Here is an 18454-nt window from a genome sequence, read left to right on the forward strand (position 1 = left end):
TTGGAAACCAAGGTCCCAGAGTCTGGAGGAAGAATGGAGAGGCACACAATCCAAGATGCTTGAAGTCCAGTGTGAAGTTTCCACAGTCTGTGTTGGTTTGGGGAGCCATGTCACCATGTCCACTGTGCTGTCCACTCAACGCAGCCGTCTACCAGGACATTTTCAGAGCATTTCATGCTTCCTTCAGCAGACAAGCTTTATGGAGATGCTGACTTCATTTTCCAGCAGGATTTGCACCTGCCCACACTGCCAAAATAACCAAAGCCTGGTTCAATGACCATTACTGTGTGATTTCATGTAATATTCAAATTTTTTGCAATCCTGTTATCGTGGGTTTTATGAGCTGGAAGCCCAAATTATGTACAAATAAACAACTAAATACTTGAAATCGTTTAAGTTGTGGGCTCTGAATCTATAATATATGGAAGTTTAACGTTTTGAAAGGAATTATGGAAATAAATAAACTTTTCCATGATATTCACATTTTTTGGAAAGGGTCTGTATATTTGTTGGGAATCCTATTAAAATGACTGGATTTAGCCCATGACAGTTTGATTATTTGCTTTTTTGTCAATACAACATTTTTGCATTTAATGTGGACAAATGACTTTGTAGAAAAATCAGCTAGTTACTCAGTGTTAAGGCATTGAGATGTTCAACAGAAAGCACAGTCTCTTCAAGAAAGCCACTTGCCAAGTTTGGTTAAAATGCCTCCGCTACAAAAAGTACTGACGTAAACTTACAATCCGCAATATTTTGACTTGCAGCTTTGAACAAATAGTCACGGCAATAAAGCACAATTAAATTTAATAGACAACAAGAGAAACAGATAAAGAGGGATTTAGTTCTCAGAGAACTCCCATGATTCACAAGTGCTTCTCCTGCTGTTCTGGATTTAAGAAGATTGTCGTTTTTCTGCACTTCATCACCGTTCTCTCCTCATAAAGTCAGTCTACTTTGACCAGGAGAGACAGATTTATTGTCATTTTTCAGTTGAAATGTAGTGTTCACTGTCATGCCATTCATAATTCATATCTCCTTCTCTTTCTCCCTTTCACACAGATCTGTTGGCCACAAACCGTACCTCCGTTTTCAGTGGTTTCCATGGCGATCTGCACTTGTCGGCTGTGTTTTTGGATGAATATCACGACAGGCTTTTCCTGGGAGGGAAGGATGTTCTCTACTCACTGAGACTGGATCACACACATGATGCTAAAGAGGTAGCGGACACACTATCGTTGCGATAAGGTTAAGATAATAAGCTGCCACAAAAAACACAAGTGTAAGAGCTCTGAAAAAGTGCAAGTGATGATGTAGCTGTATGAGGGTATGTTAGTGAGAGGTGTCATGTTATTCAGTCTGCTCTACTGGAGACTATTATCTACAGACAAAGATAAAATCAGGAGACGCTTACATGTGCTGACACATTTTACACATGATTAGTAAGGGGCGTGACAAGGCCGGTTCTTGTTTGATGCATTGTTGCGTTTTAAAACTAGATCACGTGCAACAGAATGGAAAAAGTTGGAAAAAAAATAAAATCTGAATTGTTTTAACTTGACAAGGAGTTTCAAAAACAGAAACATGCATCCCACCATCCAGAGAGACACTCACAACAAGGTATATACATGCTTTGTAAAAACATATTTTTGTAATAAATATAATATTTATAATGTTTTATAATATTACAACTATTATAAAACCATCATTTTCAAAATGTCATTAAATTAATATAATAAAGCAACCTAATGGGGCTAATTCTGGCTAATCAAATTAGCAAGTTTGTAATTGATCAAGTCATGTTTGAGCATCAGGTTTTTACTGTAAAATGGATTAAAAAGCTTAATACATTTTACAATAAAAACCTGATGAATTAAGCTTTCAAAAAAATGTGTAAAATATGTTTTTGTAATAACACACTGAGGGATGCATGGCACAGTGATTAACTAGGAAACTTAAAAATGGCACTTCATGACAAAAAGGCTGCCCACTTCAAGGGAAATTTTAGAGAGCTCAGGGCTTCTTTCACAGAAAGCAAGACAAATATGTTTAACTTTACCACAATACTGTTTACTTTCTCACTAATATCAAAATATACACATCAGCCATTTTGTTTGGTGATACTATAATCCAATTTAATACACATTAAAAAAGAATTTCTTTGTATTTTGTTTCCTTTAGAACACTTTTCTCATCCATCAGAATGTTTATTAAAAATCACACAAAAACAGCTGTCCACAAACACACATTAAAGTCATATAAACTGACCTCACTTGTGACAAAGACTTGTTTAGACCACACTTAGACATATAAACACGTAAATGGTCTTGCTTGATTTTACAAGATCAATGTTTGGTCCCCTTTTTTGTGTTATTGTCACAGTTTTGTGGTAGAGTTTATAAAATAAAGTTGTGAGTTATGAGAACAGCCACAGTGTGTGTAAATAAGTATTGACCTAAATGGACTGTAAAAGCAGAAGTGCTTTTGGTGTCTCGAGGGTTTGGCAAGGTTTTTTTCACTGTGCAATTATCTTTGTGTGTGTGGCTGAGGTTAATTAAAGTCTCTGTTCATGTGAATATGTTTTGACTCAAGTCACTGGAGCCTCAACAAATGTGGTAGTTTTCGTATGTAATCTCCAAAGAACTCATCATTGTGTGTGGCCTTGTTAAATGACATGAACAGGAAGAGGAAGTGCATTGCCATGGTGACAGACACCAGGGAGTGGCTGCCACCTCTGAGGTTATGACCCATTGACCTTTGACCCTGGGACAGGCTTGTTCTGCCTTGTTAGACCCTTACGCACTCTGTAAGGCCGCTGTGCCACCACTGGCCACTGAGTTTTCACATTTAGTACATTCAATACTGAGAATTTAAGTACATAAATGAACAAGGTATAGAAAAAGTAATTGGTCTTTTTTAGCCTGAAAACAAAATGAGGATGTTTGGATGTGTGAATGTACGTGTAAAAGATTGTTTTGCAGATGCTATCAGTAAAGCTTCTCAGTGGAAGTGGAGAGTGCCACAGAAATCAAGCAATGATTCATGATATTGTTCTTTAAGCGGAAAAATGATTCAACCCTGATCAGACTTCCTTCTTCCCTCTTTGGCTTGTATTTACTGTAATACCGAATCACCTGCAGCCTTCATCATGGCGGATCTCAGTTCTTTTCGTATGTAAATCTTAGCTGCAGTGTTTCTCCCGTGGTTAATGGAGAATGGTAATCTTAAAACGGTGTATCCGGAGCAAATTAAGAGTGAATGAGTGAGCCAGGACCCTTTTCTTCACACCATGTTTATATAAACAGTGTATTATAGTATTGTGTTTTACGATTAATAATGACCTTTTAGGTCGATATGACTCAGTGACGGTAGGCAAACATAACTATTTTTAGTCCAGTTGCAAAGTGTCCTGAAGAATAAAGGTGATGACTAATTAAGGAAACAGGAAATACCTTTATGCACAGGAAGGATGCTGGGTAACGTAGTTGATTACAGGTTCCGGATTTAGACAATGTCAAAATGTGTAAGAGCTTGAAAGGATACATAATAACTAATGACTCACTAATGGTTTAATCATGTGAAGGCTGGAACAGATTCAAGCTAGCTGGTTTGAGGAACAACATTTTTTAAATGATATCTACAATTCTACAAGCAGTAGAATGACTTTGTAACTGTGTGATGCAAAAAGGTTGATCAGTCAACAAGTCCAGACAGTATTTACATTTAATGCATTACATTGACAGACATAGTCACAGTGACTTAAACTGCATTCAAAGTGTACATCATCTCTCTGGGAATTTAACCCATGACCTTGGCATTGCTAGCTACAGGTACATGCTACAGGATCACTATTTAACATTATTTTATTTGAATATGTTTCTGTCAGGACCACTATCGTCAAATATGATTAACAATTAGCACACAGTTAGGATTGGCGGTATGGTTCTGTTCTGGGCAGCCTAGCGTGGATAAGAGCAAGGAGAGCAGCAATAACCCCACTTAGGGTAACAGAACAGAACCAACATGAATGTACTGCAGATATCATTAATTCAAGATTTTAAAGTACAACATAATTCGAGAATTTAGTCTCATTTAGAGGGGAATCAGAATGCCAAATACTGACTGCACGAGAGGAGGAGCTGGGGATGGAGGAGGGTAATTAGCTCCTGAGAAACGCGATAGCTGCTGATAATACTGAAGGAGCTTATATATGTATACAGTGATAGGCGTCGTATTCCTATAGGTAGACGTGGATCAGCTGACAGTCAGCTGATGCGAGCTTGACTAACGTGACCTGCCAGAACTGACGCTACGCTTAATTTGTGTTGGAAACATGATCTTAATGTGTGACTGATATATACTGTTATATGTTTGCTTCAATACTTCTTTTAAGGAATTTGATACTGTATATCTAATCGCACAAATTGATATTTAAAATTATATTATGTTAAGTTTTGCTAAAGGAGACCATATAATGCAATGAAGTTTGCAAATGTTTGCAGATCTGTATAAACAATCCCAAAAGTCTGTGTGAGGTCTGAACGTGGCAGTCATTGTGTGCCAGACTGTTCTTTGACACATGAGAAATGAATGTGTCAGGATGTGCAATCTCTGTATATATATTTGGATAGAGGATCCGGCAGATGAAATTGTTTATTTCTCAATCATTCATAACAATCGGAAGATAGGTTTTTGTGAATTTCACACTCTCAGATTTATTGTTTTCATAACTCTATTTTTTGTTTTTGTCACACACCCACCCCCGGAGGCATAACTCACTTTACCTCACATACTGAGCAGAGTCAAATATAAAGTAATTTGTAGTTTGGTTTCCCAGAAGAGTGTAAACACGGGCTCTGTGAGACTTTCAAAACATTGCACTGTTTAATTGAGTGTACAGACACAGCAACATCAGCTCAACCAATGGCTCAAAGACTGTCTGTTTGTTTGACCAATGGCAGTTTATTGGTGTTCAGATTTAAAGCTGCAAGTGGCTCAGAAGTTACTCACTTAAGCTTTAAAATCAGAATTACATTACGATCAGAAATTGCGATCATCTTTTCTCCACTATTGTGATGAATATTCGAGTGGAACAGCTTCTTGAACAGAAAAAAAGAATGTAGGGCGGGACTTGATTTTGTCCATCTAGAATTGATTGAATCATTGGATCGTTGTTGTTTGCTAATTGCTGAGATCTCATGTGAGTAAAATATTACAAGATATAGAAAAAATTATGCACACAGATAAATTATTTATAATAAACACTGCAACATTTGATAAAAAAAAAAAAAACAATTGTCCATTTTGATTTCATGGTGACTTTAACTAGTGTCTGGTTTTGTAATTGTTTGGATCTTTAGAGGTTTAATTAGTCTTACTGTAACAAGTAAGTGAGTCTGGTTGTGGGTGGGACAGCGCTGTGCTTATTGTGTGTTTAATTTATGAGATGATAAATTTCATCTGTTTTTCCTCTTTATCTCCAGATTCATTGGCCTTCGTTGCCTGGGAACCGTGAGGACTGTATTCTCAAAGGGAAAGATCCCGAGGTGAGGGAATTACTGGTTCTGATTCTGAATTCACTAAGAACATCAACAAACTCATAAGTCGGGTCAGCATGTCATAGTTTCCAAAGTGTATTTGGGGTAAGCAGGCATACTTTAGATGTCAGGTAATTTAGTGACTCTCCTAAATCCATCAGATGACAGTAAAAATCATCAAATGTATGTTTGTTTTGGACTGTTTGGTTAGTGTGATTCTCAAACTTATGTCATGTGGTTCAATCTGGAGTTTCAAATGAAAACATCTGTCCATCCTCAGCTATACTGTGAGTGTACTGCAGTTGGCGTGATGACTGGAGAGTAGAAGCCAAACGCCCATAAATGAGATTTGATCCACTAACTTATTGTTGTCTTGCTTCCAACGAAGTATGTGTGTGACTCATGAGTCTCTTAAACCTAATGACCGAAGAAGGCTGTCCCAATACACAAAACCCCTCTTTGCTTTCTCTTTCTATTTCTGTTTCTTGTTCTTTTTCTTCTCATTCAGCCTCTCCTTTTTTTCTTTCAGCATCATGAATAGGTTAATTATGTTTCAAGTTAAAGCTTTCCTGTCCTCTGTCCCCAATGGTGGAATGTCTTCCACACACACACACACACACACACACACACACACACACACACACACACACACACACACACACACACACACACACACAGGGATATACACTCTGCATCTGCTAGTGTTTAGCATGTTTCGCTCATAAAGTGGAAATGTGAGGTGCCTCCATGGTTACATGCTCTGGTGACTGTCCCGGCAGTGTTGTTTGATGTGACAGGTGAGTGTGATTTCACAGCGGTGTTTTAATGACTCTGTTCATTGTGTGAGTATGTGTAAGGAATATTTGTTTTTCATTTATGCTCTAGCTGGTGTAACAATGAACAAACACACAGATATGAACTGAGTTTTATTTAACACAGAACACAGCTCACACATCCCGAAAAATGGCTGGTGTCACTTTACATGAATATGGGACATTTTAGTTTCCTTTTTTTAAGCACAAATCCTCTTTTATATGAGAACTATTAGATATTTTAGATAAACTAATGTAAATAGATTAATAAATTAATAAATTAAATAAATAATAGATTGTTTTAAACCCAAACCTCAGAAGTCATGACCTTCTCAACTGTATAGACCTTATGTGGCCCCGCCCCTTTTCAGCGCTGCTCTCATTGTCTTGTGACTTCCGGTCTGTATTTTCACAGCGATCATGCATATTTATGAATGAATGGCTCGCTTTAAAATCTTCCTGGTCTACTGACATTTGTTAAGACATCTGCTTTAAACATTACAATCCTCATGATAACTTTCGTTAACTTTACATTACTTAAATCCACTTCAAAAGCGAATTACTCCTGGACAGCAATGCCATAGAAATATACAGAGCGACTGCAAAAACGGAAGTTCAAAAACAATATTCTAAAGATGGCGGCGCCCTCGTTTCTCTGGCGCATAAGGTCTATACAACAATTAAAATCATACAGCAATTTCTTAATTAATCTGTTGAATTGATATTCAGTCTATTGTAATAAAAATATTTGAATTATTAACACAATTTAATGACCAAAATCATTTATTTATCTATTCATTTATTATTTATTTGAATATACATTTAATTAAATATTTATTGCTTAAATAAAATTTCAGATACACTTTTTTAAATAAAAGTCAGGTTTGTCCCAAATATTGATAACAGGGCTACAAAGTTTTTATATAAATGATAAATTTGCTTTTATTCTCTAAATTACTGACAACATTTATTTATTTATTTTTAAGCTTCAGGCTCTGTTTTATGCCCTGTTTATGCTAAGTGACTGGCACATTGCTGCTTTGGATCTCTCTTGCGCTCTCAGCCCTGCTGGTTAACATCTGGTCGCAGTTTGAGCATCTGCCTGCATCTTTTATGACCCTTGATCTTTCGTTCATTTATGCTCCACTGATTTTGACCCTACACAGTCAATGAGGCTGCATACAGGTGGCCATAGTTAAGAGTGTGTACATGTTGATAGTGTGTGTTTGTATGTGTGTGTGATGTCTTCCTCTTTCTGAACCCTTCAGTAATTTAAACTTAAGAGCTTCATTCCCATGTTGAAAGCTCTGATTGGGCTTCAGTGAGTTTTAAGTAGGGATCGTTTTCTTGATATTTGTTCGCTCTTTTTCTCTGATCCATTAAAATGAGCTGATTCCTGTAACTCTCCATTTAAACACTCCAGGGGAAATATCAGTCAAACTCACACATACCAAAGTCCTTTGATTTCCTATGAGCATGATGAACTGCATTTGATGAGTTTAACTTGGTTGTCCAATGTAAAATACATGTGTTGGTGTAAGTGATTGTGCTGTAATGATCCATATTGTACGTTAATTTGCTACCAAAACCCAAACGTTTTAATATGACCTCTCTCTTTGTGTGTTTGGTACAGACGGAGTGTGCAAACTTTGTGCGTTTGCTGCAGCCATTTAACCGCACTCATCTGCTGGCCTGTGGAACTGGAGCTTTCCAACCCGTGTGTGCGTATGTGAACGTCGGACACCGTGGAGAGGTAACATATGATCTAACACTCCCTCCCACTACTTCACACCTAGTTTGTTTGTGTATGCACATCAGGAGAATCTAATTTACTTATGTATCAGAGACCAAATTGTTTAAGGTCAGAGGTCACCCACCAACAGACTGACCCTAGAGGTCAAGACTAGATCATGAGATAAGATACAAAGCAAAAACACAGAGGATTCAGAGCAGAGGATAGAAAAGAGAGATATTGCTTGCATGTGTAATACAGATATGAATATTCTGGCATTGGACAGAATACAGAGTGAGCTGCTCTTACTTCCTTTGAGGTGTTTTATCTTTTGTGTCACCTCGGCGTCAGAGATGTCTGACAAATAGACAATAGTACATTGTGTAACTGAACTGGCAGAGTTCACCACAGGTTTAATCTGTTTTTGGCATCAACTGGACTCACCCATACGTCTGACATCACTGACAGTAAAAACTACTCCATTACTATTATTACACATTAGATGAAAACTCGTTTACACTTTAATTCATTAGTCCACTTTAGACATTCTACTAACTATAAGTAACTTTGCAACTACATGTCAACTAACTCTCATTAAAGTACTAGTAGACTGTTAGGTTATGTTTAGTAGAATAAGTTGATATGTACTTCCAGGGTTACTTATAGTCAGTAGAATGTCTGTTGAGGACCATCAAAATCAAATGTTATCAGATATTAAGCTGACATCTACTAATACTCTAATGACTGGTAGTTGACATGTAGTTGCAAAGTTACTTATAGTTAGTAGAATGTCTAAAGTGGACTAAAAGTGTTACAGAATCTCATATGATACAGCCTAGAATCTCAAAGTCAGATGACACTATTTCATTTTGTAATCAGAGCAGTATTTATCTGCTGCAAAAAACATTTAAGAACTTAATTAGGGTGAATTGAAAAGACATGTTAATGATAAATATACAACCAATAAACTAGTTAAAACTTTAATGTGGATATTTTACAGGAAAGCTTTAAAGAAGACACAGAGATTTATTCTTTGGAACTTGAATCAGGAATCAGTAAACCGTTTATATGAACCGGTTCATATAAATGTAAACCCAAACTAACCATTTCCCTGTTCTACTTACAGTAAGAGAGAGAAAAAAGATTGTGTATGAAAGCACAATCATTGCCTCAGCTCTTTTGGCTGTAAAGCTACGTGTTTGATAGACCATGTCAAGAATAACTATGATGTAGTGTTGTGTTATGCTGTTCTGGTACTTGTTTCAAAAAGTAGTTTGTTACTTGAAAAGTTATGCTAATATGAATTCAGCTGAAATACTGTCAATTCAGCTGCTACTGATAAATGTGAAAAAAGTAGAAGTTACTCCCTAACATTGATTGTTTTGTTTGGGGTCAGTTTGACTCAAAACAAATCACAATAAACTACTGTTCAAAAGTTTTTTTGTTTTTTTGTTTTTTTTTGGAAGAAGTTAGTACTTCAGCAAGGATGCATTAAATTGATCAGTGACAGCGAATACTTTTACATTGTTACAAAAAAAATCTATTTCAAATAAATGCTGTTCTTTTGAACTTTCTATTCATCAAAGTTTTGTGAAGAAAACATTGATAAAAATATAAAAATAAATCTTGAGCACCAAATCAGTGTATTAGAATAATTTCTGATGATGCTGAAAATTCAGCTTTAACATCACAGGAACATTAAGTCCCCAGGTTTTGTTTATAATAAGTTATTATACGATTAGGTGAAATCAAGAAGCAGTAACGATATTGAATATATCTTTGGAAATATTAAAAGGGCCTTGGGGTCTCTAATACCCCAAACAGAACATGATGATTAATAATACATTAAAGTATTGTAAAAATAAACAATATATTTTTTCACTAGCAAGAGAAATTCATGTGTCAGCTATAGTTTATCGTTGAGTTGTGAAATTGATGTGAATGTTCTGACTTCTTGTTGGCAGCATGTGTTCAGTTTGGACCGTACCACAGTTCAGAATGGGAGGGGGAAATGTCCTCATGACCCCAAACTACCCTTTGCAAGCACCTTCACAGGTACAGTGCCAATGTGTTAAGTTTCTGTGTAAAAGTTCATGCCATTACATGTTTTTGAGAATGTGTGTGTGTGTGTGTGTGTGTGTGTGTGTGTGTGTGTGTGTGTGTGTGTGTGTGTGTGTGTGTGTGTGTGTGTGTGTGTGTGTGTGTGTGTGTGTGTGTGTGTGTGTGTGTGTGTGTGTGTGTGTGTGTTTTGGCTCATGTGTGTGTAGGGTGGAGATTTCTGCTTGTCAATTGTCAGAATTTATGGGCCTTTGTAGATTGACTGCTCTGATGGGGGACATTTGAGGTGCTCTTCAGGCCAGGTTTAGTGTTACAGGGGTCTTCTGTGTTTGTGTTCGTGGGTGTGTTACAGTCTTCTGGGGCATAGACACATCTCCCAGTGCGAATAGTGTGTGCCTTTACAACAATGCACAATCTTGGCTTTCTTTGCTTGTCATTTTGCCAAATGCAATACAGTATGTTTTGGGACAGATTTTTAAGATTGCGTATTAGTGACCTTGGAGATCTTTCACACACTAACATGCACACATTTCTGTCAGATAATTCATGGGTAACAGAGTTGTTTTTTTAAGTATGTGTTCATACAAACACATGCAAATTATAAACATGTAGTTAAGTTTAGTAAGTACAGTAGTAACTTCTAATCTCAGAAGTAACGTGTGTGTGACTTTGAACAGCTATTGACTGTATATCAGGACTCAGCTGATTTATAGGTGTGTGAATGTGTTTTTTTATAGCTGATAACATGATTTAATGAAAATGTTAACAGTGGGGCTTCCTGCAGAATTATTTTGACTTTTCCTATCTCTCACATAAGATATTGAGAATTCAGCTGTCTGCAATGACCTCCAATGCTCTTTCACTCTCTCTCAGGTGGAGAGCTGTACACCGGTCTTACTGCGGATTTTTTGGGGAGAGACTCAGTGATTTTGAGAGGTTTAGGAACTCGCTCACCCATGAGAACAGAGACAGATCAGAGAATTCTACACGGTACAAAAATACTTGATATTGATTTTAATAAACATTCTTATTTCTTATGTATTTTCTGGTGGAAATTATGGTGATGGATCATGGAAATGACAATTTAAAATTTTTTAAATCTTGCTAAAACACATTTCATCGCACCATGTGTCATAAATATTTTCATACACATATTTTGAACAATTATTCAATCGAAAAGCTTGATTGGAAATGAAACACTATATTTATTAGTGGAAAACTTGTTGTGTAAATCAGTTTTGATATTGTTTACATTGAAATTAAGATTCAGTAAAAAAAAGAATGTTTTTTTACATTCAAAATAATAATATATAAATAATACTAAAATATCTGGGGGAAATAAGTAATCATAATTTGTGTATTTTTCACAGAGTAAATTTTTTCTTTATACATTCATAATAATCTTTATTGTTTTATTATGTATTTTCACATTTTAAATCTTGGGACTTTAAGTGTTCATCATTGATGAAACACCCAATTATTCTTAAAATTATTTCTTATTGATTTGTAAAATCTACATACTACAAACAATTTGATCAGTTTAAGCATTATAATAGTGTATGTGTGTGTGTGTGTGTGTGTGTGTGCAGAGCCCAGGTTTGTTGCGGCCCACCTCATCCCTGACAGTGCAGACAGAGATGACGATAAACTTTATTTTTTCTTCACTGAAAGAGCAACAGAGACCACAGAGCGAGACGATGAAGGAGCCATACACACACGCATTGGACGATTGTGTGCGGTGAGGCAAACCACAACAAACACCATATACATACATCCAGGCACAAGTAGACCAGTATACTGGAATGCAATGCTCTTGCCTTGTTGTCAACCCCATACACACAGCTGTTGGATGGTTTGCATGCCTCTGAATCACACACACACACTCACCGATTACCCCAGTATCCGTACACACGCAAACACACCGCTAACACACAAGGGTCTGTAGAGTAAGGGGAGCAGTACAAATCCCTCTCTGTCATTCAGAGGTCAGTGTTCAAAGAGCCGGGTTCATTCGCACATTACTGTCACTTTGACTGCTATTCATTGTTCAGCTCTAGCACATTCCCAAATCACACACACACACTTAAACTGCAGAGAGAGGGTGATTATTTCCGCATATACAGATTACACAGATTTCAGATCCTTTACACCACCCAGCTGTTTTGCTTTTTTGGGATCCGTAACAATCCTTCCCTTACAGTGCCTTAATCTCCATAACTGGGTGCTGCTGTGAGATATTTTGTGATACTGAACTGTTCTTGTTCCCACGGGAACAGTTACAACTGAATGTTTATGTATAAACAGTGTTCAAATTACAGGGGTTAGTGGTGTGTGACCCCTTTAATTAAACCAGTTCACCCAAAAAAGTCAAATGAGAACTGTCACAAACTCAATTTCGTAAGTGATTGTGGGGGGAAAGCATTGTATGGATGCACTGTGGCACCTTTCGTATACTAGTATATTATTATTTAGTATGCTATGATTTGGGATGCACTAATTCTAATCTTGTATACTACTTAGGATGGATTGTATACAAATTGAGACGCAGAGACAGTTTGTTTTACCAAGAGGTCATTGTGTGTGTGGTCTGGGGGTAATTTGAGTTTTTGCCGATCTGTTCAGAAGTTAATTCAACGCCTCATGATTTATTGTTTATGTGATTTCAGAGTGATGTGGGTGGGCAGAGGGTTTTGGTGAATAAGTGGAGTACATTTATTAAAGCCCGACTGGTGTGTTCTGTTCCTGGACCTCACGGCATCCAAACACACTTTCACCAGCTGGGTGAGACGATAAACAAACACTCCCTCAGCTCTTTTATATACAATATTATATAAACTTGAAATCATTTTGATCTCTTACGCCTCTTGTGTGATGTGTTTGTCATGCAGAGGATGTGTTTCTGTTAAGGACCAAAGATGAAACCAATCCAGAGATCTATGCAATATTCAGCACTATCAGGTCTGACTCAAATCCAGACTGAGAAAACATCTGTTTATTTCATTCAGTTTTCATCTTTGTATAATTTTTTAATGCATTTTAAATTACACTTCAATGTCTTTTATTATATATATATATATATATATATATATACAGTATATACATGTTACGCCTTTTCCTCATTTTAATCCAATTTAAATGTTAATTCTCATTATTTATTTTAATGCCTTTGTCTTTTCTTATTCATTTTTATGTTCTTAAATATTTAAACAAATATATTTTTGATTTTAGAATGTTTGTATTTATTTTTAATGTTTTATATTTTTTTTATGCCATTGTAAAGAATTTAAATCGCCATTGTGTGTGAAATGTACTATATAAATAAACGTCATCATTTTTAAGAGCATCAATCAGGTATTTGTGAGTTTAACAGAACATTTTCTCTCTCCAGTAATGTGTTTCAGGGCTATGCAGTGTGTGTCTATAGTATGGCTGATATCCGTGAGGCGTTTAATGGGCCATTTGCTCATAAAGAAGGACCGGACTATCAGTGGGGACCTTATGAAGGACGAGTCCCTTATCCACGACCAGGAGTTTGCCCCAGTAAAATCACAGCCCAGCCTGGCCGTGCCTTCCGTAGTACACTAGAGTTTCCAGATGTCGTTTTGCAATTTGCTCGAACGCACCCACTAATGTGGCGCCCCATTTACCCCTCACATCGGCAACCACTGCTGCTCCGCACCGGCGCCCCCTACAGGCTCACACACATCACTGTAGATCGCACACAGGCCGAGGATGGATACTATGATGTCATGTTCATCGGCACTGGTAAGGAGCGTCATCACTTTACTTCATTTTTAAGTGTATTTGTAATGGTTGAATAACTGTGACCTTTGACCTCTTCAGATATTGGGACAGTGCTAAAGGTTATCGTACTAGGAAATGGTAACTCTCTCACCAGTGAGGAAATCACACTGGAGGAAATGCAGGTGTTCAAGGTCTGTGAGCTCAAAAGTGTGGGACGTTTTCTATTTGAATATATTTTAAAATGTAATTTATTCCTGTGATATCAAAGCTGAATAATTACAACAGCATAATTACTTTAGTCTTCAGTGTCACATGATCCTTCAGAAATTATTCTAATATGCTGATTTGCAGCTCAAGAAACATTTCTTAGTATTATCAATGCTGAATTCTTTGATGAATTGAAAGTTCAAAAGCATTTTTTTAATATTTAAATCTTTTGTAATCATTTAAATGTCTTTACTGTCACTTTTGACCAATTTAATGCATCCTTACCGAATAAAGTATTCATTTCTTTAAAAAGTCTGACCCCAAATTTTTGAACAATAGAGTATATCTGAGTAACTTTTATATCTGTTTCTCATTATATTTATCTCTGCAGGTACCCACTCCCATAACCTCCATGGATATATCTGTGAAAAGGGTAAGTTCATGCATCATGTACACTCACTGTACTGTTCCAGTAAATTAACGTACGTAGTTACGTAAGCAGCACCATAAATTAATTTTCCACAAAATTCCCAAAGAGGCTTTTACTTTGTGCAGAGACTCCACTTTGTGTGTATATGCTTTTTGGCTCCAAAGCATTAAACATTCATGCAAAACAACCAGTTGTTTTTCATCATGAAGCGGGTGCTTTATATCCAAACAGTTCACTTACTTCATGGACAGAACTGGAGCCAAAGGAGTTAAAGAGAGTTCACCCAAAAATAAAAATTGTGTCATTATTTATTTACCGTCAAATCATTCCAAACTGTTTTTGTTTTTTTTACTTTCGTGGTATTCAAAGGAAGGATTCAGACTTAAACATATACAAACTAAAGTGACTCAAGACTCATTGCACCAGGTTTCATGTCAAAAATGTCAAATGGTGTTGGTTCTTGTGTTGAATATTTGCCTTGAATTTTTATTAAATAATGACTTAAAGGTGCACTATGTAACTTTTGGCCCTCTAGCGGTTAAAAAACAAAACTGCATGCATTTTGTGGAGGAACATTGTTTTGGTTCTTCTTCAGCTCTCGCTTTTACAACCCCATTTCCAGAAATGCTGGGACATTTTGTAAAATGCAATAAAATCAAAAATCTGTGATTTTTTTTTTTTCATTCTTTTAACCTTTAATTAACTGACAAAAGTACAAAGAAATGATTTCTAATGTTTTCTCTAACCAAGAAAATGTTATTGTTTGTTTACAACCTTTCCTTTTAATTACACTGTTAAATCATTTGGGAATTGAGGATACTAACTGTTTATACTAAAGATACTAAAGATAATACTAATTTTTGCAAGTGGAATTTTTGCCAAATCTCGCCTGATACAAAGATGTCTTGAAATAAGCCATGGTCGTTGTTGTCTGATTCTCCTTTTCATGATGGGCCATACATTTTCAATAGGAGACAGATCTGGACTGCAAGCAGGCCAGTCAAGCACATCCACTCTATGGTGTAGAATTAACTGCAAGGCAATGCATTAACTGGCATTACATATTTTCACTGTGAAACAAACTTCTTTTGTTTCACAGTGGAAAGAAAGTAAATGATGACCGAATTTGTTATTTGGTTGAACTATCCTATTTTGCTCAAGGGAGCAACTAAAATTGTTAATTTTCTCTCTCTCTCTCACAGCAAACTTTGTTCGTGGGTTCACAGACGGGTGTTGTCCAGGTTCCTCTGCACCGCTGCAGTTTGTACGGTAAAGCCTGTGCCGAGTGCTGCCTGGCTCGAGATCCATACTGTGCCTGGGACGGACACACCTGCACACGCTACCTGCCAAACACAAAACGGCGTTACCGGAGACAGGACATCAAACATGCAAACCCAGCACTGCAGTGCATGGACCAAAACCTCAGTGGTAAGAAAGAAGGAGAGAGGTGACAGCCTCCTTAACTGAGTGCAGCCATGCAGCATGAATGTCAATACACCAGTGGCCTCCTCTGACAACTTCAATTTCATTTACATGTAAAAGAGCTCGCTGATGTGAAAGTGTAAGAGAAGAGCAATTCCTCCGGAGATTTGAAGTTAAATTGTTTAATCATTTGAATTAGAAACTTCAATACACCTTTGAGCTTGTTCTAATAGGAATATTAATAGGGTTTGAAGGGCAATCTCACTCCACTGAGACAAACTCTCTGTGAAAGACAGGAACTGATAGAGTGAGAGATGAACATACAGATCACTCTCCATCTCTCATCACAGAGGAGAGAGAGTATGAGAGGAAAGAACAAAAGAGGTGTGAGTGAAGAGCGCTTGAGTGTTTGCATGCCAAAGGTGATGAAAAGGGATTATATGTATGTGCACTCTTATCCAAACACATATGCAGTGGAAAATCCCTGACTGGCCTTACTCTGAACCGTGTTGTGTGACTGTGTTAAAGTGTCATGTGATCTTCTTTGTAGTGGAGGATCTGGATCTGACTGAAGAACGGGTCATTTATGGCACTGAGAACAACAGCACCTTCCTGGAGTGCATCCCTCGATCGCCACAGGCCACTGTCACATGGCACATTCAGAGAGATGACCACTTAGAAGAGGTGAGAGACATACTAAAGGATTAGAAGATATCTGCAAGGCCACCAAAAAAGTATTCGGACACTTAAAAATGTCGAAATATCATTGCATTAGAGAAGAGTTTTTAAACTATTTGATGCCAGGGTTCTCTTTGTGAAAGACATACTATTTCTGGCTCCAAGTCTCTACTCCATTTCAAATTAATCTCAACAGCATTTTATGAGCACTATTAATTTATATAACACCTCTTCTGTAATTTTTTACGTTTTTTTTTTTTACGTTTTTTTTTTTCTTCATCGGAATGGTACGAAAATTGGTAAAGGTTTTGGCACTTGCTGTGTGAACACACAAAAAAAAAACATGGACATGATTCGAACAGGTTAAATGGTCCTGAAAGAAATAGTCACACTTGTACTTTTCGCGGTCAAAACTGACCGCATAGGAAATGAATGGGAGACAAATTTCACCTGGTGAAAATAAAATAAAATTTTACGTTCACTTTTTAACACTTTTTCACTTCAGCAATAATCTGCCAAGTGTCATCTTTGAAACAACTCAAGTCTGTGCTCTAAACCATTCAAGATTCTATGCTCAAAAAGTGCATAAATGGATTATAAATACAGCGAAAATATAATTTAGTACCATCAAATCCCCTAAAAATAAAAAATATTAAATAAAAAATATTATCAAACTAAAATTTAATACATTAATTTCATAAAAAAAAAAAAAATGTGGCCATTTTTGACCGACACGCGAAGAGGACCAGAGGGTTAAACTATGCTTTTGTAAACTGTACACTACAGTCTCTAGGCTCAGGGTGTCTCGAACCCCATTATTGCAACGATTCAGAAAATAATGAATCATGTGTCTGGCCAACTGAGATTTTGCTATGGAGATCAAGGTTAGGATTATGATTTTGCAGTAGTACTACAGCACATATTGAGTGTATATTAGCATTATTTGTTTGCTTCTGGGATCTCATAGAGCATTTGGATCTGGAAATGGTGATGTGTGACATCAGGTTTAACAAGTGGATATAAAGGCAACTATATATTTTCATTTATAAAGACCAGTTTATAATGTGTTAGAAAAATAGTAAGTGCGATAAGGACAACATGCTGTTAAATGCAAATTGTGATATTTTATAAAAGTCTCTTTTATATTGCCATTGCATTAGAGTCCAAATAAATTAAAATAAATGTAAAATACAAAATATTTACTTCATATGATGTATTTATTCTCTTTGCTATTAGGCTGCATTTACACTTCAGGTCTTGATACCCAATTCCGATCTGTTGACTATATCAGATTTTTTTGACGACCAGCTTACATCTTTTAAAAGTGACCCATATCTGAAATCTGCACTTACACTATACACTTGTCGAAACAACCCAAGGTAGACGTGTTGACCCGGAAAAACTTAGGCCGAAAAGGAAGTAAAAATGGAGCGATTTGCTATAGACGCAGAGGAAATGATAATACAAGCATTTGCTCTCTGCACCATATTTAAAGGTCAGCAAAACATTGGGTTGAGCCTTCATCCTCTATTTCCCCATTGAAAAGAGTTGTGTGATTGCAGTTGGTGTCCACCTGAGTTGACCTCATTCGCCACCTTCGCTTTTTCAATGATGTACGACTCGCATTGACAGGTGAATATCCGATCTGTCCACTTACGTGGCAGACGCAAATGCGCATATCCGATTTATATCCGATTTATTTCCACATATTGAATGATGCCTGAAACCGATCTGAGAATATCAGAATCCATGTGCTTTTTTCCTGCATGCACGTTTGTGGGTCGTATCCGATCTGTGCCACATGGGAGGAAAAAAATCGGAATTGGGTCACTTA

The 18454-nt window shown here is 36.8% G+C and overlaps 1 protein-coding gene across 1 annotated transcript in view; it reads left to right on the plus strand.

The window, feature by feature from the left end:
* Positions 1-18454, plus strand: part of sema3bl (sema domain, immunoglobulin domain (Ig), short basic domain, secreted, (semaphorin) 3bl) — a 34272-nt gene that overhangs the window by 12490 nt on the left and 3328 nt on the right. Inside the window, exons 2-14 of the mRNA XM_082188617.1 lie at positions 1063-1220; positions 5484-5546; positions 7983-8102; positions 10046-10136; positions 11013-11129; positions 11729-11877; positions 12806-12920; positions 13028-13097; positions 13528-13904; positions 13983-14074; positions 14482-14523; positions 15723-15948; positions 16493-16626. Coding sequence (XP_082044743.1) covers positions 1063-1220; positions 5484-5546; positions 7983-8102; positions 10046-10136; positions 11013-11129; positions 11729-11877; positions 12806-12920; positions 13028-13097; positions 13528-13904; positions 13983-14074; positions 14482-14523; positions 15723-15948; positions 16493-16626 — 1754 coding nt within the window. The remainder of the gene's footprint in view (positions 1-1062; positions 1221-5483; positions 5547-7982; positions 8103-10045; positions 10137-11012; positions 11130-11728; positions 11878-12805; positions 12921-13027; positions 13098-13527; positions 13905-13982; positions 14075-14481; positions 14524-15722; positions 15949-16492; positions 16627-18454) is intronic.

Source organism: Leuciscus leuciscus (genome assembly GCF_965113295.1).
Source record: "Leuciscus leuciscus genome assembly, chromosome: 13".
NCBI classification, from domain to species: Eukaryota; Metazoa; Chordata; class Actinopteri; order Cypriniformes; family Leuciscidae; genus Leuciscus; species Leuciscus leuciscus.